Raw genomic sequence first — 26,431 nt, 5'->3', positions numbered from 1 at the left:
TTTAGAGTAAGATTTGAATGATTTAAACATCTAGATTTATCTTAATAAAATTTGCACCTGTTATGAAGTAATTAGCATTAAAATAACGCCAGGTGATACAATCACACAAACAAAACGCTGTGAATATTTTAATGAGAATCACGGCAGTATATTTAAGTACTATACGTACTGAATAATAAAAGATTACAACAAACATTATTCATAACTTTTTGATATGCCGACCAACCGAACCGTAAAAATATATATTTTTTTAATACATGCGTATATTTGCGATGTTGACCAGTCTAAGTGAATAAAGGTTATTCAAAAAGTAAAAAAAAACCAAATTAATTTAAAAACTTTAATTATGAGATATGTACCTAGGTACTTGATGACATATAATTTTATCGTAATCATATTACTGCAATGTTCAGGGATCAGAAGGGACCTGGATATTAATAGCTAGTCTAGTGTATATTTTATATATGTATTGGTCATATACACACTAAAATGATATGTAACTGGCACTCAGCATCACCGAGAACTACTGACTAAAGATGGGGCCCATTTATAACTCGTTTACATTAAAAAATCTGTAGTGCGATACTTATTCATTGTGCGAGGAAAGGACCACCTCTTGGAGTCACATGTACGTACTATCTACCAGGCGCCAAATTAAATATTTATTTAGCGGCTGTAAACTTGAACCCCAAGGCCCAAAAGTCTCTACTTCAAAGGGAACAAAATCGAAGTTGGAGGAACCACTTATATTTGAGCCGTTTATTATTTTCCGCCTGCTCTGCGGCCACCCTAGCTTTTTTACTTGACTGAGGGAGATGAGACGGGGCTAACGTGTCCACACAAGAAGCATCCCATACCTAAGCCCGTCCCATCTTCCAAGGGATCACCGACATCTCCGAAATCGCTGGAACATTTACCATTTATTTATACCTAAAATAAAAGATAAACAATGCATACAATAACGGCAAAAAGTGGTTAGTACTGGTCTCGATCCTATTGTTTCTCAATGTATTAACAGATATATAAATATTATTACATTAAAATAAGAAGACATATAATGTCTATTTAAAGGTTGGAACAACGAAGTACAAAACAATATCTTAAAGAGCGGAATCAAACGAGCAATTGAATTTAAATGACAAAACATTGAAGTGTAACTCAGAGCTTTACATAATCTGTAAGCATATTCAATTCTTACATAAGTATTCAAGGCATGTCTTTTCAGTTGTCTCTCCGTCTGTCAACAACAATGGTGGAGACAAAACATGGGATGTTTTCCCATATGGGCGCATAATAAGGCTTTGTGCTATACAACCTTTTTAACTATTGTTTTAGTTTAAGCACAGATTACAACTAATCCTTTATCCTTTATGAGAAAGGAAATTAAATAGAAAGAATTAGCAAATATGCTAGGATACAATTTAGTAAGAAGTAATTAAAACGAAAAATGATATTGTAATTCTAAAAGTAAGACAGAAAATGTTATAAGCCGTTGGACGATGTCTAAACATTCAAATTATAAAAATATATTTTCAAACTGGTTCTAGCGAAATAATTCCTTATCTTTTTTAATTAAATCGATTAATTGAAAACAACTTTAATTTAAACGTATTGTGTGTAAATTGAGTCCAGTAAATCAATTACGAGTAGCAAAATGATTGTAATCAATTTATATTTTATCCTCTGTTCGTTATTGAATTTATTAAATATCTGTGGATATCATTTTATCAATACCTTTTTAATTTTTAACTCAATTAAAAGCAAACAATGCAAAGTCCACAGATAAAAACGTGTGAATTTGCGAATTTAAAAAAAGAACTCGCCAACGCAATCCACGGAACAATACCGCGACCGTCGACAAAAGAGCAAGCTGAGACGCATAGACAACAGACAAGGTTTTGTCCTGGCCATAAACAAAAGCTCTTTCATGACGAGACAATGACGGGTTGTCTTTACCTCATTTATCATCGAGGCAGGTTACTTTCATCCAATAATTACAATGTACCTTCAACATGAAGGTATTGTGAAAATTAATTACCTTGCCCGCCACTTTTCTTTATTGTAGCTATAAAGTATATGGGCCGTGGGTGTCTTTCCTACATAAACCGTCATAATCACTGTGTGTAAACATTAAATCACAATATTACGGACCCGATTAAATGTCTTGTTAAGGTGCGGACTAATTAGAGTTTTGTACTTTTTTTTTGTTATGGCCTCATACATTTTGAGACATTTGTTTGAGTTCGAAAAACAACAACAAGGTTAACAAGTAGGATATAAAACCGTTGATTGTGAAGTCAGGTTGGGTAGGCTTTGCATATATCTGACCAAATCCAGGAAACTAGAGAAGGGACCCATAACTGAGCATACATGTGAAGGTCATGAAAGTAGATGAAGCCGAAGAGGTATGTCAGGGCCGTAGTGGAGATTTGGACCCTTGGCAAAAAGGCGTAAAGAAATAAATACATATTCTAAAACCTGATACATTTTTGCAATATAAAACTATAAAGATCTTTGACCTAATTGATTATAGATAAATCTTCTTTGCTGCTGCACGGAATAACGGATCGATTGATGATTTTTGTTATAAGTAGATTCGAGAATGTTTTAGATTTACAATTAAATGTTTTTCAATTAAATTATTTGTTGGACGTGTTGGGTATTTAATAAGTTGATAGGGCAGTGTATACCTAGTGATTTTACTGCGACAACCCTGAGGTCGTGCGTTCCAATCACGGTGGTTTCGATTCACCAATCGAGTTTTCTTTCTTCCTGAAACCGACACGTCTTACAAACTCAAAAATCTACATGTATCACGCACAGAAGTCTAATAATCCACCTTTCTATAGTAAAATCGAAAGACTTTATCTATGGTTACTAATTCACAGACTAACAAAATGATACTATAAGTAGCCGACGATGACATCTCGGCGATAAAAGACATTCTATTAATTCAAAAAAGGAATGCCGTTTAAATACATTATTAGAAAAAAAGAACAACGCCACTGAAATAAGATCTCGGATATCGTTTAATTTTTGTATACGATTTTAACTTAACCGGTTTTTTCGAGAAATGTCCGAGCTTCTACTCATAAAATGTTATTATAATTCGTAGAATCACGTAACAAGGTGAGAACTGTATGAAATTTGTAATTAGAAGGAGCTTCCTATTCTTAATGATGTATGTGACTCTTATTATCTTTTTTCTTGAATGTTGGCTCCGGGACTCATTATAGTTTTATCATCATTTTATCGTTGGGTCTTATTTCAAGTTATCTGATCGTATGCAATGATTTTTAATGTACTTTAAGCAATATACTTAAAATTGTTTTGGGAATCCAAAAGTTTCGCAATTAAAATTATGATTGTTGTTTTTGTATTGTTTTACCCGTAACACCTCGTCGTCCGCCGTTCAACAACTGAGCATTTTAGGCAGCTTATGCCACGCACGACTACGTAGAACCAGCTGCCCACTGATGTTTTTCTGAACCAATACGACTAAGGGTCTTACAGGAAAGAACGTATCAATTCCTAATTAGACGGTGTGTGACGGCGACGCAAGAACCCTCTGGAATTCAGCATGTCCGTGGGTAGCACTTAAGAGGTGAGCCCTGTGTTCTATATAAAACAAAAATGAGATGGCAAAAACCGCAAAAATTTTAACGACCCCAAAGCGGCGCAAAATCAACGCGTTCTGACAACTTATTCGAAAAATTTGAAATTGGAATTCGGAAAATTAATTGAGTACGAATGGCGATCGGAACAAAACGAAAATCCCGTAAGGACATTGATTTGGTGCGTTAAGGCCGTTAATAAAATTCCAAAAAAAAGAATACTTCAATTCGAAAAAGGAAAACAAACGTCTCGTCGGTGGCAAAGGCAAAGAGATCTGCAGCGAGACGGAAGCTGTTTGAGGCGGTTCGGAGCGGTTTGAAGCGGCTCAAGCGGAGGGATGCTGTATTGCCGTTGTTCTAGGAGTGCACTTGTACGCTAATTGTTTGCGGAAGGGTACGTCAAGTATTGTTTTACTTGACTTAGTACGGACAGCAACGAGGTTATATAATTACGAAATTTTATCTAGAATATCGCTATGCCACATAAAACACACTAGATTCCTACATAATTAACTTCGGCAACAGTAAATTATAAAACACAAATTTAAGTGCCACTTACATTAATTAAAGCATACAAATTGTTAATTTCATAAAGCCTGTTCTGCTGACGTTACAGCAATGCGCATTTCGTGCAATTTTTCTCTAATTAAAATTATTCCGATTGTCGTTGCCGTGTGTTGTGGCTCGCGACGCGTGGCATTTTGAGTTCACTCGTGCCTTTTAGTGCTTACCCCTTACTTTGTACCGACATGAATAATGGGCCGCTTTCATTGGGGGTAGTTTTGGCCGGTTTTTATTGTACCTACCTTTTGTTTCATCAATTTTGATTGGTATAATAAATAACGTTACACCTGTAAGCTTTACCACGCCTTTAAATTCCGCTTAACAACCCTGACGTCGTATAGAATTTATTCGATGGGCTATCACTGATTTGCTTTTAATAAATCTTGAAAAAAATAGTTGAATAGTTATATATATTGTAGGTCCAATAATCTTCATAGTAACAACTAATTCAGACATGTATAATATATATGTATCTAAGTGAACGCTTTCAAAGCAGTAAAGAAATAAAATTTTCTTAGTCATACTTGAGGGTACTTTTAAAATTTTATAATAGACAACACGTTTAATGAAGTTTCCAAATTTGAATATTTAAATTTTTCTTAATGATATTATTATTTAATTTAAGAATTTATGCAGCCAGTACCATACAACATATCATAATCTGTGACTTGTGTATTCTATAATCTCTGATTTTTTAAAATCCCTAGAAAGCGCGTCATTAAAGCGGCCTGTCACCGCTTATCTCCCAACTTTCTTCCGTGACATTAGCGCGAAATTTTTTTCGCATATTGTACATGTGAAAACGGCCGCAAAAAACAGATAACTGCAGACAAATCGTGCCACAGTGACGCGGCAGAACGCTAATGATGAAAATCTTGCGTGGGTCAGAGCTTTAAAGCGTGGTTTGCGGGTTTTGTTTGATTTTTCTCACGTTGTTCATGGGGGATTAATTGGAATTGATGAATTGCCACAATAGGTTTATGAAACTGTATGTTGGGTGATTTTGTATTAATTCCCTGAGGTTAGATATATATGAATATAAAAAATTAAATTATAGGTTTAGTAGGAACCCTCTTAACAGTCCAAAGAATACCATTTCCCTTATAAAACCTGGAGGTGATGCAACCTAAACCTTAATCACTATAGAAATTTGTGGTATCAAAGTATGACTATTCTTATACACATCATTGAAATCCTACATCACAAACAGCATTGTTATTAAGGCTTTCGATTGTGATTAAAAACACAATTGCTGCTTAATTTAATATTTTTTTATTGATAAAAGTTTGCCAACGCTCGGCACACTGATACATTGGTAATATAACCACAAAATATTTTTTTTAATGTGACAAGCACTTAAAGGCAAACATGACATACACGTACAGATCATACAAATAATAAACAAAAAAATTAATTACTTATAAAAAAATTATAATAAGAATGAAAACAGTTCATAAAAACAAATGAAAGCTTCAAGCGTAACAAAAAAAACAAACTACAGCATCTGGTAACGAAGCTTTTAGCTCATTTGATGGTATATGCGATTAAACAAGGTGTCCCTAAATCAAAACGCGATACCGCAACATAATAATCTCCTGTAATCCTACAATACAACCATCCCTCTCACCCCCGCACTAAACATTATGAAAAGAAAAAGATGAAACGTGTTTATTAATAAGGGCTGATCATCAAGCGTATTAGACGATCCCATTAAAGTAGGTAGGGGCAAAAGCCAACAGAATGCTTTGCTTAAATAGATAAAATCTCTTTGACAATTTGCGCTTATTCAAATATACAGTACCCCCGATACGTAATGGCTTAATTCTGTCGTATCATAATGTTTGTGAGGTGTAGATTTGAGATGAATTAGTTTCGCAGTTCGTTGGGTCTGTAGATTAAGATTATATGAACGGCTTAAGGAATTCGGAAGGGTGATTAGGTATGTTCATTGTATTCATGTGTCTTCATAGCTAACCGAACTAAAATAAAAGCGATATTATGGTATATTGTTGAGAGTTAGTTAGAAAGAAATTAATAAATAAAAAACTTTATTATACACAAGAACACTAAAATGAAGTGCAATAGCTCCCACACTTGGATTCCCTGTGTTGTGGGCATCCAGTCTTAAAAGGCCGGCAACGCACTAGCAAGCCGTTCTGGCATTGAGAGGGTACATGGGAGTCGGTATTAATTAACATCAGGTGTCTCCACTTTGTTCCAGTTACGCTGGGCAAACTGGATGCAAACTGGCTCACTTTATCTATAAAAAAGAACATTATGATTACTACATAACACAAATTTATAATTGTACTATTTTTACACCATAATAATATTTTCTGTATTAGCATCGGACAGGTTGACAGGTTGTTTGAGATTTTTAGTGAATGTACCTAATGCTAATTTTAAAATGTTAGTGAAAATGTTATTTTTCAGAAAATAGTTAAAGATGAAGGAGAAAAATTTACAATTAAATACACGATACTTATGTTGAATCTATGCTAAGAGTATAATTCAGCATCACCTTGATGGCTAATCTTTATAATCTAATAATCTTTCACGGCTCACAAGATACTTTCTGTTGCGAACTAACGTGTGGAATGAACTCCCTTAGATACGACCTCCAATTGTTCATACTCTTACATACGTACTCCTCCCTCAAATTGCCGGCAACGGACCCACTAAAAATTGGTGTCAATGGGCTGCGATAAATGCTTTTATGGGCGTTGGAAAGGTAGGATAGGTTGTGTATTAAGCAATACGTATTCTTCTTATTCCTACTTTAAACAGCTGAAAGCGTAATACGGAAAATAAACGTTCCAAATTCAAATGTTCTTTTTTCAAATTTCAACAAGTACAAACGACTCCAGTACATTACTATGCACGTGGTTTTACATTAGTCCTTGCTATTTAAACGTCCCGATTCATTTGCAAGATAACATAAATCCCATGCAATTTGTCTACGATGGAGATATAAAGAGAATTTATTAGAATATTGAACAGTAAGTATTATTGTTAGACGAATGTATATAACTTAAAATATACTTTTTTTTTTTTTTTCAAATATATATAAGTAATATTATTTACCAAGTATTGTGCTATTTTAATAGTAATGTTGCTTGATCAGCTCCTAGATCCGTAAGAACAGTCAGGCGTAAATTTTGGTAAAAAATCTATGTTTTATTGCCGCCTATGTGGGCGCAGTGGTTATAGTTATTAAAGGATTTGACATTTGGAGTTATTTAGGAATGACGGCTGATTATTAATTAGCAAAGAAAATTATCAAAATTGGCAAAAAAGTAACTTGACGTCAAACGTACGCCCTACACGGGTACAGGTAATTCGTTATTTGTTAAAAACGCCTTTAAAACCTTCGAAATTAACAAAACAGATTACATTTGCAAATTGCGAGCTCAAAGAGGTTGGGGTCTGTTGTTTGTGAGCAATTCTTTCATTTGCAAATAACCCGTAATGGAAAACGCTTAGATGCGAGCAGTATTTGTACTTTATAAAACATTTAATTGTATAAATTATATATACTAAAACGATTTTAAAACGAAAATATTTTGGGTTGTGTAAAATTACGCGGCCTAATAACGGAATATTCACTAATTAATAAACATAGGACATACACAATTATATTTCTAAGGTGGTAAGAGATAATATTCATGTTATGATTTTCAAATTCTTTCATCTAAATAAAGCACTATGTAACATAGTTTTTCCCATATATTTACAATATAATATGTATGTTGTTTTATATTCATTGTTTTAACTTCTTTCTTCTTATATAATTATTATCATCTCCAATGCCAAATGAGCAATGTTGGGCTAGTGCCTACAGCGTGCGACTCTCATCCCTGAGGTCGTAGGTTCGATCCCCGGCACTAATGGGCTTTGTGTCAATGTGCGCATTTAAGATAGAATGGTGATAAAAATAATCTTGTCTTAGACCCAAAAAGTCGATGTGTGTCAGGCGCAGGAGGCTGATCACCTACTTGCCTATAAGACAATGATCATGAAACAGAGATAGAAATATGAGGCCCAGACGTAAAAAGGTTGTAGTGCCACAGGTTTTCTTTCAACAGTGGAAGTGGAACAGACAAAGTGCTGCCTGTCTTTGTAGCAATATAGCTGAAGAGACGGTCTTACGTGCCCTGACCGACTGTCCAATGTATGGACACGACAGGTGTAACACAGAACAAGCTATTGGAATAAAAGTAACGAAGACGAACTTAAAATAAATAATGGTCAACAATAAGTTGTTAAATACAGATAAATAGGTAGTGCTTGATCATCCTTGCTACCAATACTATTTACTCAAGTAATACCTTCACGAACAACATAGTCGGGAAAATAGCTAGATAATATAGACAGGTGTAACACAGAACAAGCTATTGGAATAGAAGTAATGTAGACGAACTTAAAAAGAAATAATGGTCAACAATAAAATGGTCAACGTTAAAATAAATAGGTAGTGCTTGATCATCCTTGCTACTAATACCATTTACTCAAGTAATACCTCCACGAACAACGTAATTGGGAAATTAGAAAATAAATAATATAAAAATAGTGTACCACAGTTACAATCGATGTAGCTATGCGTGTGTAAAGGGGAAAATTTATTTATTGTAATTCATAGATAATTACGAGCCGTTAAAGAAAAGTTGTACTTTGAAGTTGCGATTTCGATTTCTCACAAGTGTTTGTCAAATTACCATCTCACCCTCCGAACTCTGATTCGTCTAGAACTGATTGTCTGTTTACATTACCTCGCTTGTTTTGAATCATTCGAGATTGGCTTACGAAAACAGGGGTTATAACCTTATAAAATTAAAAAAATATAAATTTAAATAAGTAAAATTCTAAAATCTATGAAAAGTTTCTTTAAATTTAAAATTTAGGTTCATATGTAAAAAGTACGAATAAGACTAATTTTCTATACTACAATTATATTTCTATATAAATAAATCTATGTAACTAACGTATCTATACTTATGTAAAAAGTAAATTTATCTAGAATTCTTAAATCAACAAAAAAGCGCACAGCGTTCGTGTTGATTCTCTGCATCCTTTAGCACATCTATCATATGGAGTGCTTTGAATCATTTTGCACTCTAATCTCGATCGGACATCGAGGTGGAATGTAAAATTCCATTCTTTCCATCTCGACGCCTGGCAATGTGCAACACATCGCCTTTTAAGGCACTTTCTGCCGCGCACCACCTCTTTCTTAAACGAGTTGCCAGTAGAGGTATTTCCAAACCAATACGACTTTGACAAGAAAAGAGCGTGTTGCCGTTACCAGGCCACACTCCCGCTAGCCCCCAGCGTTGTAGATATCCATGGGCGCCATATAAATCATTTGCAAAAACAAAAAAAAAACCTAATTATCAATAATCAATCGAATTTTTGTCGTGATTTTATTACAACATTCAAAAATAATATTTCCCCTAAAACCAGCTTAAATGTTTCACTACACACTGTACTAAAAAAGGGGCCAACATAAATCGGTTACATTATTAGCTCTCTGTACATAATCGTCCCGCGAATCGGGTACTTGTTGATTGTACAGATAAGTAGCTTTTGCAAATTAGGAATTCGTATTTGTTTTCTGTCAAACACGACGCTTTCTTTTGCAAGTGTTTATTTAATAAATTGATTTTCACTGCGTAATAAATGGCATGAACGAACTCGTTTCAATGTGTTTCATTTGAAGCCGTACAGTTTAGATATTAAATTATCAAGTCCAAGGCAAGTTAGCGTTGTGCCTGACGATTTTTCCATTTTATGTATAAAAACTAAATCAATGGCGCTACAACGTTTTTAGGTCTGGGCCTCGGATTTCTGTCTCTGTTTCATGATCATTTGTAAATCGAATAGGCAAGTAGGTGATCAACCTTCTGTGCCTGACGCACGCCGTCGACTTTTTTTGGGTCTAAAGGCAAGCCGGTTTCCTCACGATGTTTTTCTTCACCGTCGAGCTAATGTAAAAGCGTACATAGAAATAAAATCCATTGGTCCACAGCCGGGGATCGAACCTACGACCTCAGGAATGAGAGTCGCACGCTGAAAGCACTAAGCCAACACTGCTCTTATTATACCTTACCCCTAAGACAGACTTTATCATAGCCTATATCGAATATATCTTGAAATCCACTTTTAACCACGAATGTATGCCTCCTCATGTTATGTATGAGTCTTAACCATTTGGTACGCCACATATTCCAGGGCTTTTGAACAACCTGGTTATTGTGCCTCCAAAATTGTTTTTTGTTCTCTGACTTCATGTTGCTGAGCTATACGTTAGCGTACCGGATTTCTTTTTATATACATAGAGAATCCAATTGGAGCACACCTAACACTTGGCCTCAGTCTGATACCCAAGGTGAGCTGGTTGCGTCTCATATCAAAATATGTATATTGTATTATTCATGCTATACTACGTGGTGTATGAAACATCTATTTCAAAACATAGAGAAAACATGTCCTTGTTGTCCATTTCAAAAATAAAATCCAATTTTCCATTCACTAATTACCGAAAATGCTTAAGTACTTGAGCATCTTATACAATATTGAGGGTTCCATTCAATACAAATTAATTACTCAAAGATACAAATTACTCAAAGTCCCCGATTGTCTGACCGTTGCATAAATTATTGTATATCAAAAAGGGGCCTCTTTGTGAAGGAATGGATCGGCGAAATTAATTCGGGAGGTTTTTTCAGAACCCATTATAAACATTATTATGAAGAACGTATTGACATTTCCTTTGATGTTATACTTTGATAATTTGGCTTTGCAAAATGTATCTTTGTTAGAAAGCTTCTATGTTCAAATAATAAAGTAGATTTCATTTTAAATTTCCGAATCACTAGGTTTACAAAGACAAAATTCTAAATTCAAATATATAAAAGATTATAAAAGTGTTTACAGACTATAATCAAATTTAACTATCTCGGTTGTCAGTGTGACCATCATAAGCAAGCATATGTTCGATGTTTAAATAAATAGGTTGAAATGAGATAATACGTTTAATATAATATAACTAGTATGAAGACGCAAGAGTTCAAGTTATTTTATTAAAGATGTAACGCTTATAATACAGATTAAAATGCATTTAATTTAGCGAAATAAAGAGGTCATAAATACCATTATATTCCAGAGTGGTTCTTATTTTAAAAGCATATACATTGGATCCACAATTCACGGTTACATCAAAGAAATTTAAACTCAGGATGTAATTCATGATCTGACTAGCAATAAACTCGTTTTAGTTTAAAAGAGATTTCAAAAGAACGAATAAAGAAATCCAAGATGTTATTAAAATTGTTGCGGACGGAAGAAAAGGGCTTTTTCAAATGACACCCGACAACCGATACCTCGTTCTCAAAATGGCCGACAAATCTTATTTTTTATTAAGTTTAAATTTGGAATCGCGGTATTCCGCTAAATGCCGAAGCATTGTATGAAGTGAAATATTTTAAATATGTTCGTAAGTTTTTCGAAAGCGTTAAAATTACGATATATTTATTTGTGTATGTATTTAAATTAACTGAAAACTGCATTAAATCATGTTAAAGTCGCTACGATTCTAATGGCGTAATTCATTAAATCTCGCAAAATTGTTAGTCGTTACAGGTTTAACGGGTATTTATTGTTTAATAAAAATACATACGTACTCTTTGTATACATAACCACAATTATTTTATTAATAGAAAACAGTCTAAAGTTTGTAACGGGTTGAGTTAATGCAGTACGTATACGTACCATACTTTAAATTCTGTAGAAACCCTGTACCATAATATATTAATTTATAAGGGATCTTACAGCCTCACATCCCTTATATATAAGAAAACACTTAGACAATATACAAAGCCAACAGAAAACATAATCCACATAAATTCATTAACAGATAAAAAAAAAATTTACAAAAGAACAACTTAATATTTCCAAATTGTTACTGCTAAATAAAGTCGTTGTCGTTCCGCTTCTTATAATATTCCCTCACATGTTTGGTAAGGAAAATGTGGTCACAAATTGTATTGTATCTAAAACCCGAAACATTGGCAAATTACGCAGATTCGTTTTCGTACGAGGCACATCGAACAATTGTGAACTAAACAAAACCAATATATACGCAGTCTATTTTCCTATCGTTCTATTGAATAGACAAAGGCGGTGTTTATAGAAAAGTATTTACCTCCGCCACAGAACACTGACCAGATTTGTTTATTATTTTATAGAGATACATTTATTGTAATACAAGTCAGATTACAAAGCTAGTTGTTTATTTAAAAGGCAAGTGGCCTGTACTTTTATTCTTAGCTTCTATCGTATTAAAATAAATATTTAGAAGCTCATTGTTGACGGGGAGATGTTAATATCTTTGTAAATGGTTTTGAAGAATGATCCCCGCTGATTGACTTAGTTATCGAAAGGGAACTGTTTTGGAATTTAACTGTGTAGTTTTCTTTGTCCTAAATTTTACGGAAGTATATAAAGTCAGTTTGTAACAATATTATTTTCTGATTCAATAGGAATTATTTTCGTCTTGTGGAGGATCTCTTACAAATTGGTTGTAGCCAAACAGAGCGATCTTTAAAAAAGAATCAATGAAACAGATATAGAAATGTCCCTATAGCTTAGGCACTTAACACTTTATTGCTTTCAGCATTCCTTTATACTGATCGTTCTTTTGTCTTAAAATAATTTAAATAAATTAGCGACACTACAACCTTTTTAGGCCTCAGATTTCTGTTTCTTGATTATTTATCAATCTATTAGACAAATACGCGATCCTCCTGTGTTTGAATTACGTCGTCTTTAAAGCCGGTTTTCTCACAATGTTTTTCTTCACCGTTCAACCGAAAATGCGCGCATAGAAAGAAAGTCCATTGGAGCTGGGGATCGAACCTATGACCTCAGGGATGAAAGTCACTGAAGCTCACGGTACTAAAATATTTTATTGATCCATGATGATATTAGATAGTCTACTCTCATTTCCACACAAATAAAACTTTTTCTATTTCCTTCCCTCAACACGACGCATAGTCTAGGCAAATCTTCAAACGGATTCAATAATTTCCACAGATATTTGTTTAGGCGAGTGAAGCGTAAGTTAATAATATTAATAGAGGTAATATATCTACAGGCTTTTAATACAACTTGGCGATTGATACGTTTGTGCGTCACCGCATTGATATGTATCAATCAATGGTGCTTGTTTATTAAAACAATATGATGATTGATAATAATGGGTTAGAAAATTTTCATATAAACGTTTTAGATAATAAAACTTTAAGTAGCCCCGATTACCTTCGAGCTCCATCCTCAGAGAAACGCAGTTACATAAGTTTGAAAGTAAAAAAATCTTATGGAAGATTAACGCAACAAAAAATTCTCTTAAAATACATGAAAAGATCTTCGTAAATTCCAGTAACTTCGATGAGTTTATTAACAAAACCTACATACATTTGTAAGATGTCAAACATACATGGAAACGTAACACCCCTCTTCTTGCGTCGTTAAAAGCTTACTTACTGTAATAGTAACGTAAAATAAAACAGTATTGTAAAAACAAAAAATATATCACTATGATTTTAATTTAATTACATTAAATATAACAAAAATTACGATACAAAAAGGATTTTAAACACATGTGAATTGAGAGATTTATGCATTATAGTATAAAAAAAATACATATTTATTTATTTATACGTTCTAAAACAATATGTATGCCTAACAAAATACAAGAAAATATGACATCACAAATTTAGCACACGTACACATCAATTATATTAGAAAATAAGTAATCTAACAAAGAAGAAAATTAAAACAAACACAATAAAAATAACTAAAAAATTAAAAATGTAAATTTATAAAATAATAACCTAAATTTAATGAAAGCTTATAACTCATGAAGAGCATGATAAACAAGGTTTACAGTAACTTAAATATAATAAACACATATAAGTGTGACTATGTGTTTATAATATTTCCAGTTTTATCATAACGACCATCAAAATGCTATATCCAAATATTCACAAACGAAAAATCTCCAGAAACTAACGAAACGACTTACTTCCACTCGAAGAGATGCGGGCTGAAAAATTAAAAGTAACCGGAAATAATTGGAGAAGACTCAAGCTAACCGGGTAACAGGCGGATAGAATGCACGGGCAAAAGGAATGATACCCGGGCTAAAGGAAAGCAAAGTAACGATGCAAGTCTACTTGAGATTCTGCGCTTTTGTGGATGCGTGGTTCGTAGGCGCGATATCAACGAATCTGTTACATATTTCTGCATTTTTAATAAGCTGTTTGAGAATTGCAGTCAAAATTCACTACATAAACTTTCTTAGTAACATTAGTAGTAAGCAACATCCGATAGTTGCATTAAGATAAAATTGTTTTAGCTCCGTCTACAAGGATTTCATTTTCAGGTATCGAACCTTATGGAGGTAGTGTATAATCATGTCGTGGATTAGAATTCATCTTTACCATGCCAGCCAGTTTTCGGAATAATACCTATTAGCAAACGCGCGTGATCTTATATGATATCGCCTCCCATAAAAACGACTAACTCTTTATATTAATAGCATTAATACATAGTTAAGAATACATTTTATTAGTCTGTGAATGAATATGAAGGACATTTCTTACAATGGGTAAGGTTATACAAACATTGGCACTAAACACTTCTTGGTCTTAGACACTAAAAGTCGTCGGCTTAGAAACAAATGATCACGAAACAGATACAGAAATCTGAGGCCCAGACCTAAGAAGATTTTTTTTATATTATTACCAATGCTTTATCGTATGACACCGTGAAGCTGTTCATGCACCCGATTTCTAATAACTGTCCTATCGGCTTATGAGTACTAGAGTGCGTTTGCGCGTACACACTAGTGCATAATTACTCCTACATACATGGTTAACAGCACACAGGTACAGTATATACCAGTTTTCTTACAGACAATGTAAGAAAACTGGTATATCTACTATAAGAAGTTTAAATTCAAGATGTAAAAGCGCACGTAAACTGTCAAAACTGTTAATTTCCTCAAACTTGAATGTCACAAAACTAAATAAAGTATCCAGTTGCACAGACAAAAGAGCCAAATCCTCCGAGGGATCGCTAAAGGGGGACACCCCAAGCCCCACCCTGTTCTTGGCTGCTCTTCCCACTTCAGGTTTTCTTTTATTCCTACTACTTGTGTTTATTTTTGTTTTCCGTTAGACGGCGGAAATAATAGCGAAAGCTTTGCAGAGATACGATGTTTATTTGTTTTAATTTTATTCGTCGTTGTGAAGCTTTCGTTCAAGAGGAAATTCAGTTCTGTATTATTTCTTTTAAATGTTGCATGTATTAAAATGCTTAATTGATATATTTAGTAACAATAAGACATTACTGTAAATATATCGACGTAATAAAATATAAATGTATATAATTTTAAAGAAATATTAATTGCGTGACAAATCATAATAGATTCTCGTAACCTACGAAGAGATGCTATTATCATTCTACTTAAAAGAGAACACTTTTTTACCGGATTGAGGCTATGTATTATTATAAACTTATAAGTCACCTTGACCACGCACGCTGAAAAGCACGTGAAACGTCGGAAAAATTTAAAATTATGTAAAATAATTATAAGTTTATAATAATACATAGCTTCAATCCGGTAAAAAAGTGTTTTCTTTCAATGTGTATAAGCTATGTTAACAAAAGATAATACTATCATTCTACTTTCCTGAATTTTTTAAACAAAACTTTGTTTAGTGCATACACACGCAAGTCTTATAAACTTAAGATAATTCATACGTGACATTCCGTTTAATTCATGGTATATGAGTTTCTACCACGTATCCTAGTCATATTAGTCTGAGAAGTTCGTTGACTTACATAGAAAATAATTTTTATAGCATTTGATTTGATTGTTCAATATCAAAGCCTTCGAGAGCGACACAATTATAGCGGTCATAAAATTGTTCGATAACATTTTTATCATACGATTTGTTTTTAGCCTCAAAATATGTTTCAGTTTCGGCGATTAACTCATTATCAGCAATAATGACCAATAAGATGATGAGAATCAGGAAAAACGTAATCTTAAGCAATTCGTACGAAAAAATCTCTACGAACTTAATTCCATACCAACACATCCAGATAAAACTTAGTAACAAAATATCAAATAAACTTACTAATAAGGGATTTTTTATGGCTGTTCCACTTTGTAATTCAGCCCCAAGATAACGTATTGTGGATGATGGAGTCTGAAGAGTCATTATTTTATCCAGACCACAATTTACATCATTTTTAACCGGCCATTGATTCTTTTTAATTATAATAAACTCTGCCCTAATGAACACCGGAACGCTAAGATAATTTTGTATCGCTCGTAAAATTATTTATGTTAAGTAATAATTGTTAACTAAATAGAAAATTGATTAATATATGAATATAGAATCATTTTATAGTATCAGCTGTTTTATTCTACATAAAACACACCAGAGTTCTTTATTTAGACATTTAAAAGTATACATTAATTTGTCTTTGTTTTCGCAGTTTTTCCGCACATATTCACCAAATTTATATTTTTGGACGTCCAGAAGTTATACCTCCTAATTATTAGATTCATACACTCTATTTTGATCACGATTCCATTAATTAGGCTAAGAAAAAATGCGGGAAAATGTGATTTTCTTTTGCACAAATAAAACTTAGCGATTGGGCGTTACACAACGTTTCCATTACATTTAAGGTATAAAGTCTAAAAATTACATAAGCACCTACGTACAGGGCATCTGAACATTAATAAATACTATCAAAAGCTTCTTAAACAAAGATTCAGCTAACGTCAATGGCGGCCACAAAAGTGCGAACCGCAAAAGATTAATAAAGCTTAGCGCACACTAGCGCAACACCTGTCCTTTGTCGCTAATGGACACCTAATCTCTCTGGAAACGGCCAGACAAGGGAAAATAAGACGATAAAAGCATATGGGAAATGCAAGTTATGTAATAATTATGATATGAACGAATATGAACACGGCGTTGCCATGGCAACAAGGTCAAAGATTTTTAGAAACGAAATGTTTGGAACGAATTCATTATAACTATAAATAACCCGATCATTATATTTAATTATTATTTATTAAACACAGAATAGATATTAGACAGAATTAGCTCCTTCCTAAGTCGAATCTTTAGCTCCCGTCATTTGTTTTAACATATTCAAAATGACGTATGAAGCATATATTCTTTTTTGACGTTCATAAGTACCTATATGGATAAATGATTTTTGACTTTGACTAATTATTTGATATACAAGTATATGTAAAATTAACATAGCAAGTCCCATTTCCTGGGTTAAAAAAGCAACGTGATTAGCAGCGAACCCCAGTAATTGGGAGTGCAAACAATCGGGGAGCACTCAAAAAGACAAAACTCTGAGGGGTTATTTTTATTGAAGGAAATAAGTAAATAGCCCCTGACGGCGCGGTTACTTCAAATTAGCGAATTGTTGGTTTCGAACGACTGTCAGGCACGTGCTAACGAATTTTATCAAACGAATATTAGAAATTACATTAGGACGCGTACTCCATCTATTGGAGTCGTATTTCTTTCCCTCTCTCTGAGTCAGTAACTAATATCCGAGTATCGTGGTCAGCTGTATAGTTAGATCTGGTGTGCGTGGGCGTGTCGGTCTTGCCGTTGTTTTACTGTGTAAAGTTTTGAGGACGTCAAGCCTTTGCGTTGAACAGTCCATCTTGTTGGCGAACGTCCACCTGATTTGTCTTCCTTATTGCCAATCACGATGAGCTTCTCTTGGTTCTCCTCTGTGTGACCAAAGTAGAAATGATGCGTTGTCAGCCTATTTCTTTATATAACTTTTATTTGTCACCCTTCGGGAATGTCATTTCTTTGTTCGATAGATTTCTGCATCTGTGTAATTACTTTTGTTAGTAAATGTAGTCTGTAAACTTTGTTTGCTTACCGGACAATTTACATTTTGACGCTTTTTTAATTATTTATATACTTTTTGCCCAACATATTAACAATCAAATTAAATAAACGTTGTACAGCAGACGGCTTATCTAAGCGATCCAGGCTACCCTTAATGCTTACAAGTTTTGTTTGTATCTTCAGTTAAATAAGTGTGTTTAAATTAAAAGTCTAAATTAAGAAATATACGTACTTAATATTAGGTTATATAAACATGACAATCATAATCAGAGACGCAGAGTTGCAATCTATAATCATACTATTGCAAACCCGGGGAGGCCATTATAATACCGCAAAATGCATCATCACCGCTCCACCGATGCGATAACATCAGTACACCATTAAAAATCGCGATTCACCCCTCACAATAAGCGGATCTACAAGATAAGGTCTCCCGGTGAGATCTCGATGTCGACTCGTCGAGCGACATGTTGCACGACCGATCTGACAGTTTAATTGGTAGTTGTCAAAATGTTTGTGTGCGCTCTTGTCGGCTTATTGGCGAGTTCTTAAATACAGATAGTTAAGATAAAGAATTGTTATTGCAATCGGAAGTAAATACAGCTTTATAGAGGACTATAACAGTTGCATTTATGTTAAAAGCTTCACGCATACTTTTTAATAATTCGCTAATGAACTACTTAGCATATTTTCCAACAGCTTAATATGACGGCCTAACCGCATAATAGTTTATTTACTCAATTAAAATGACACCTCTGATAATTATTGCGTTAAACATATCAATATCCTAATTAATCAGTCTGACATATTTTGAAATAGACCCATAAAGGTTTAACTAATGCTTTATTTATCTTGAGCAAAATCAAAGCTGAGCATTTGCTAGGTCGTCAACACTAAACTGATCGGTGGATAGATCGGTCAACAGATAAAAACAAGTCATGTTATTGCAATGTTATAATTAATTCAGATTATTGTGCAATCTGGTCTGGATATTAAATGCATTTTATGACAAAATGGAATAGAGTTTTCCATTGTTTTTATGTTGATACATTCAGAATATTTCTAAAGTGCTGTTAATTACGGACAGTTTAAGTGTAACGTTCCAAGGCTTCTTTTATATGCTACGTGATTTATGGCATTTATTAATGTTTAATTTCTTTTTTATTTTATAAAATAAGCTAAACGAAGTTTTTCAACAGTCAAAAACTTATATTTAATATTAATCGAAGAAAATCGATGCTTATAATATAGTGAAATTACTTTTACTAAAAATTTTTGGTTAACCTAATTTAATACTAAGTCTTCAAGACATGTGAGTACGACATTAAGTCGACGTAACGAAAGCCATCCCGTTTATAGCAAATTTTTAACGATCTGTAGAGGAACAAGCTTATTTATATTGAGTTAAAGTCGTATTTTGCATGTCAGATTAGTGATGCGCCATGAGTTTATCTAAAAAAGGCATTTGGACGAATTTTGTGTGTACCATTTTACTTCACGTACAAAATCTATGAATGTAATTAATTCACTGCATACATGTAGTATACTTGTGGTATTGAGGTATCGACATCCTTAGCCATCGATTATTGAAGGAATATTGAAGAACCGATAGTTTATTTATTTATTAAATATCACCACATCTAATATATAACAATTATGGTTAAAAAAAATTAAAAATACAATAAAAATATTACACTTCAAATTTTTTGTTTTTACTTTAATTTTGCTGAATGCGCATTAGATATCAGGTAGCCAGTCCAAATAGGCCGAATATATCAAACTCTGGATGGTAGTAATAGTTTACAACAATTTAAAAGCTCTAACGTTTTCTTTACGCGATGATTTTCGTTAACCCCTTGCTCGTACTTGCCCCGCAGAACATCACATTAGCGATTCGTTTTGATATGTCATCTCCGCGCAGTTTGTGGGCCTTTGTGCCTCCCGACGAGGGACCAATTGTCTGCCCTTTTTATTATGCATTATTTAAATTATCAACACTCTTGTACCACTTGATGCCAAGGGTACCTTATGTCGAATCTGTTTTTAGTTAATGTAACATTTTAATTATTTATACGTCACCTTATGTATGGAAATGAAAATTTTCGTTACAGGTGTTTAGTAGACATATCTTGTTTTCTTGATATTATTACTTTTGTTGTAAGTAAATATGTCTTCGTATCCGGTTACGTCAATTCCAATAATATGATTGTCAAAACAAAATTGGATTATTAACGAAAATATGTAGTGGTTTTTATTCTACTTTAATAGCATTACTCAGTAATAAATTAATAACAGCCCAACTAAGTAACGGCATTCAATTTTCTCGTAGATAACTACTAATTTTAGAATAGGAAGCCTTTTTTTTTAGCTTTTGACTAGGTATACATCACCTATTCTTTAAATAACGAATAATTAATTAAAACGCTGTAACTAATAAATAATCTTTATGATATGAAAATTCAATAGAAACTAAAACACTCAATCAAAATGAGTAATATATCCAGATTGTTATCCAAAATAATGCGTCTGAAAACGAGGACAGATCTACGAACGACAGTAAATATTATGACTTCATCCCAGATTTTACGTCAATGTGACGTCTATTTCATTAATAATTTGGAAAGTTCCAGTGTTTTGTGATTAGACTTAAAATCGATAAAAATGTTTAACTAAATAGCATTTTGTTAGGAATCGAGATTAGCTTCTAAACGGTTTCATTAAAAAACGTAGTTTAAGTATCTGGCTATTTTTAAACTACGATTTGTATTCAAAAATAGTCCTCTTTATAAAACCGCCAATCCATTATATTGTTCGCATTTAAATAGGCATATTCTATGAATCTAACGTCTTACGATATTATATATAACAAATAGTCCACTTTCGCATTAATACTAGTTAGAAGCCAAGGTCGTATTGACAGATGGTACGGCTCAGTTATTTATATCATCGGCGATTATTGTTCATTTTGCCAGATCACTATTGACCCCGTAGCGAGATTAACTAGTTCTATAAAGTCCTGACAATTTGGAAAAGGCCTTTCTCTTCCACTTTGCCGAAAACCTTAAAAATATTTCAGATAGATAATTAGTGCGCTAGCTAGGTAGTAGAGTTTCAAAAAATAATCTTCAGCTGTTGTGTGAGATTAATGTTTATTTTATTTATTATAATTTACGATATACTTCTCTCAGCTGGTCACCTCTATCAAACTTTTATACTTACGTTCAATGCCATAAACTCGGCCGCAAAACGTCTGAAATATAGCTGTTAGGATATGCTATTAAATTAAAGTCTTTTTGCATTAGATAAATCGTGTTTGGGAACATCTGTCCCTCGATTACACCGATACATTATGCTCGGTTTGTTGTTTTTAATAAAAAGTTTAATCCGTTCAGTTATGACAGCAATTTGTCTGGCGGATGGAAAAACTTGGTCGATTACATGCGGGGCCTCACAAGGGACATCTATCGACATTCTACTTGAATTAATAACCGCAATATTTAACGCTTTCCGTGCTTTACTTTATTTGGTAGGATCTAATTTTGAAAGATTTTGTTTTAGGGTGCGACTGTCGAGAAGTATCTTAGTCAGATCTAGTCTTTAGCACATGTATGTATATAGTGTGGACTCAGTTTCCTTACTTAGACTTCCATTGGGCCCGATGTGCGTAACATCCTGTGAGATATAGAAAAAAGATTAGACAGAAAATTCCTACGTAGTAAAGCGTAAACTCTTTTCATTACAAATTCACTCGCCATAATCAAGTACACGTCTATATTTTTAACACGTTAATAAGGTTAAATGTAATAAAATAAATTCACTAAAATTGAGACATTACCGATTGTGAACGAGCGTGGAATGGCATTCGCGATATATTTTAATACAATATTAAGACGTCGTCCGGAAATACATTTCAATGCAATTTCGCGTCATCACCTTATAATGTCTTGCTGTACAACCATTAACAATTCAATACTGTCTTAATGAAGAGCTGATAAAATGTATATTGTGGCATTCGTCACAACTGTTGAATAGGGTTACCACAATTAAATTTTTAGATTTTAGATATTATGCATATTATGATTGATTTTATTGGTACTACGATAAAGAAGTTAACCTGTTATTTTTGAAGTGAAACTTCTTTATCAGCGTTGGAAAAAAAATTACCGTCACATTTATCGGTTACGCGTCACATTTTCCTTATCCATACCGTGGTTGATTCGAAGAGATTCGAAGCCATTAATAACAAAAATATATAATAACGATAACAATGACAGTAATAATTCTATTTTAATTAATGAAATTCTGTAATAATCTTAGTAGTAATAAGGTAAAATTAAATAATTGCATTATTTGTATTCATGTATATGATAATAAAAGCTAAAACTTTATTAAACTATTCTGTAAACTTAAGGAAAATAAGGTCATAAAGAAGTTTCACTTCTTACGTGTGTATAACTAGTACACATACACATTTTTTGTTTTAAATAATGATAATAAACAAATAATAAGTATACATGCGAGGACAAAATTTGGTATTGTAATATATATTGTCTATTAAGAATTAGACTAATCCAATATTAAAGGAGTGGACTGGACACATTTGGCAGGACTACAATCTATAGATGGTTTAAAAGATGTTTAATGACATTTCTATAATTTTGATTACATAAAACGCGTGATTTCGTGAGTACAGGATCTTTTCCAAAGCGAAAATCTTACCAATAATGTATTGTAATTACTAAACCCTACACAAATGAATTACCTCTTTTTGAAACTCGTCTTATGGGAGCTAAGATTGACGGAGCTCTCGGCTGATTTGCGACCTTTTTGTAGCGACAATATATCGTAAGGACAAATTTCCCGCAGAAAGATTTCACGAACGATCTAAAGCAAATTCACTTAACAAATGGGTCCTTTTGTTTGCCGCTTATTTATGCGTCTGTGGTAATTGATTGGACGACAGCAATGTTTGTGGGGAGATTTTTTCTTTGTCGCAAATTTCGGGCTTAGGACTCTTGGATTTTATTTTTACAAGGAGGTTTTTGCTTTTAGTGAAACGCTAATATGGTCCGTTGTGCGTAAAGTCCTGGCTAATTAAGCCAGCCTAGTTCCTGAAGCTCAGAAGTTTCCTTGGCACTCCGCAGGCTTTACGGAGCGACCTCACTGCTCCGAAGATTTCTTCAGCATATGGAATCGATCCTAGGAACTCAAAGTTGACGCCACGAAGTTTTACCATAATAAACTCCCACTAGCGAAAGCACACCTAAGGAACCTACACCAAATTCTAATTTTATAATTATTCCAGAACGTAGGCAACGTATCTGCTGAGATGGAGTTGCAGAGGTTGCAACAAGAACACCTTCGTCGTCAAGAGATGGTGCGGCGGGGACACCTATACCCTGCGCCCCCTCTGGGGTTATTACCGCTGTTAGAGCAAATGAGACCGCAACAGCCCCACTCCAATGTAAGTATTTTAAGAATAAATAACGTTTAACATTGCTTATATGACTCCCAGTCAAAAACGTATTCGATTTATGACTAAATTTGAACTAACCATTTGCACAGATTGGTGCATAGACTTTGTGTCTATGATATATAATAATAATGTTGGACACGACCGGACTATAGTAAGATGAGACAGCTCTCGTGATCCTGAACACGGCGATGTTTAAACATATAAAAGATATATTTACATAAGATTTGTTACACATTTATTACAACACACGCTTAAGATGCGTTAGATAAAACTATTTGGCAATCAATTAATTACTTTATAATTCAAACCATCCCATACCTGTATGTTGGCTAACATCCGGTGTCTAGAAACACAGTCTTAATTAAATTGAGTAATTTCGTATATTTAATGCTTTAAATGTATAAATTATTATGTATTAGATTAATGTAAGAGATCTTAAATCAACAGTGCTTAATCATTTCAATGTAAACTAGAAGTATTGAATTACAATATTAATTATGTTACCCAACTTTGGTGATTTTATTAAGAAATATATTTTCAAATTTAGTAGAAATTGTTTTGTATCTGGACAGTGACTACGCATAGACGTGCGTTAGTCATAGAGTATACACCTTAGTATAAAACAGAAGTCTATGCTTTCATCACTTTCTATCCAGTTGTGTTCTCACTGCCAAAGGAGAGGGTTTAGTCTAGCAAATTTAGCTAAATTATCAATGTTTCTCCATAGGTTATTTTTTTAATACTTTTTTCCGACCGTTGTAAATACATACGATACCATATTTTGATGGGTACTAAGTGTCCTTCTAGTCTGTGGTAGTATAGATCTCATATTTCCACAAACTATAAAATTCAGTATCATTAACAGCAATGTAATCTGTAATTGTATATAATGCCTCTGCCATTAGTGGTTATAACAATGTTTTGTAAATAAAAAATGTTTAAAAGCTTAAAGAAAGCTTCGATTTAAATTATATACATAGTGTCGTACATAGATAATAGATACGTTCATCATTCGTTCGATTTTTGAAAGCAGTTCGAAAGTCAAGTTATGTAAATTAAAATTAGCATCGAGAGAAGACGATCCATCATCCAAATCTTGTCTATGAACGTTTTTATTTGATGTTTATACAAATTAATTGGCGCAATTTCCGTTTTGATGAAACCGTTGTCAAGTAGGCCGTTTGATTGTTAGATGTTTTATTGTAGATAATTATTAGAGATTCGTCGGTAAAAAGTGGATCGATTCTTTTGATGTTTATGATGTAATGCGTTGTTTTTATTAATTTTGATAATGAAGCGCTTTGAACATTCTTGTTATCTATGTAAATAAATTGTGTTAAAGGAACATTTAAAAAGCTTCATAGCCCAATTTAAGTAATAATACCATCAAACACATGTTATTTTGTAAAGGCCATAAACCATTAATGATTATTCAAGCGGGTAATGGGAAAATATTGTTGAAGGTGTAAGACCTCATGCTTTGTCTTATGTACCTAGCATTTTATGTAATTTATCTATCTGTAATTTTTGTATTAATAAAAATGCGCGTGAGTTATTAAATTGTAGGAAATACGATCTTAAGTAAACGTAATTACGGAATCTTTATATCAATGTTACAAAATTAGTCTATTATTTCTGGCCTTTGTTGAATGGTGGGCGGGGCGTGCGCAAGCGCTGAAAAATGCGGATTTTTATAATTATCTTCATGGACCACGATTGGAATATTTATTCTGGGTTCGATTCCCGGATACACAAATATTGTTTTTGGTATTCATAATAAGCTGTTCTCGAAAAAACTATAACTAAATTTATTTTAAAACAGGCGCTATTTATATATTTTCCCAGAATTAACTGTTTTATTTTAGTGATTTTAATAATTTCCTGAATTTTTGATGATCTGTTAAAAACTAGCTTTTTTTTAAATATTTTTAACACAAATATGGATAGATAAATCTAAAATCCTCGTGTCACGGTGCTCGTAATTATACTCCTCCGAGATGGCTCGAACGATTTTCATGAAATTTTGTGTGCGTATGGTCTGCGTCATCGGACAACAACTCTCCAACATTTTTCATCCTCCTAAGTGTTAAGGGTGATCCACTTCTAAATTTAGGTATTAGACAAAAAAATTATTTACTACTACTTATTTTATTATTATACAGCAAACAAAAGTACCTACAACCCTAAATGTTAATTACAAACTTATGACCTTAACTCTGAGGTTTATATGCAGAAAAATCTAAAAAGTTTTCATTCCGGAAAACCGAACAGTCTCTGCGGTAGTATAGCAAAATGTTCCATGTTGGTATATACTAACAAGGTAGGCTAAGTAAAATCTCATTAAGGAGAAACGAAGTTCGCGGGGGCAGCTAGTTAATAAAATATTCTTCATTTCAGGTTGTCCCATCCAACCCCTGGCCAACTCAAATGCCCCAGATGAGGTCGTCTCCCCCTCCAGACCCCGATGCACCCCTGAACCTGAGCAAGCAGCGATCTCCCTCTCCAGGGCCCATGATGATGCCCCGATTTATGCCATACCCTCCCATGGATGAGTCTTCGTATATGAAGAAGGACGACGAATACAATTCCGCTTGCAATAGTAAGTAGTTTATAATTGTTAAAACTTACGACGGCATATACCTAGATATGAAGAGAATAAATATTCAAATATAAATCAGAATTATATTAGAAATGTATTTCCTGATTTGAATTCACAGTGTACTACCAAATAGTGTTAATGTTGTCATTCTGTGAATCAATATTAATAACACAAAATTTACCAAACGTTACGCAATTCAACACTAAAATAA

General features: G+C 33.4%; 1 protein-coding gene across 3 annotated transcripts in view; it reads left to right on the top strand.

Annotated features, from left to right (window-relative positions):
• The window catches only part of LOC123714512 (transcription factor Sox-5), a 240,543-nt gene that overhangs the window by 206,405 nt on the left and 7,707 nt on the right, over nt 1-26,431 (top strand). For all 3 annotated transcript variants that reach the window (XM_045668795.1, XM_045668802.1, XM_045668788.1), the window contains 2 exons: nt 23,451-23,609; nt 26,019-26,220. In XM_045668795.1, coding sequence (XP_045524751.1) covers nt 23,451-23,609; nt 26,019-26,220 — 361 coding nt within the window. The remainder of the gene's footprint in view (nt 1-23,450; nt 23,610-26,018; nt 26,221-26,431) is intronic.

This window comes from Pieris brassicae, chromosome 1, assembly GCF_905147105.1.
Source record: "Pieris brassicae chromosome 1, ilPieBrab1.1, whole genome shotgun sequence".
NCBI classification, from domain to species: domain Eukaryota; kingdom Metazoa; phylum Arthropoda; class Insecta; order Lepidoptera; family Pieridae; genus Pieris; species Pieris brassicae.
This window is presented reverse-complemented; position numbering and strand designations above follow the sequence as displayed.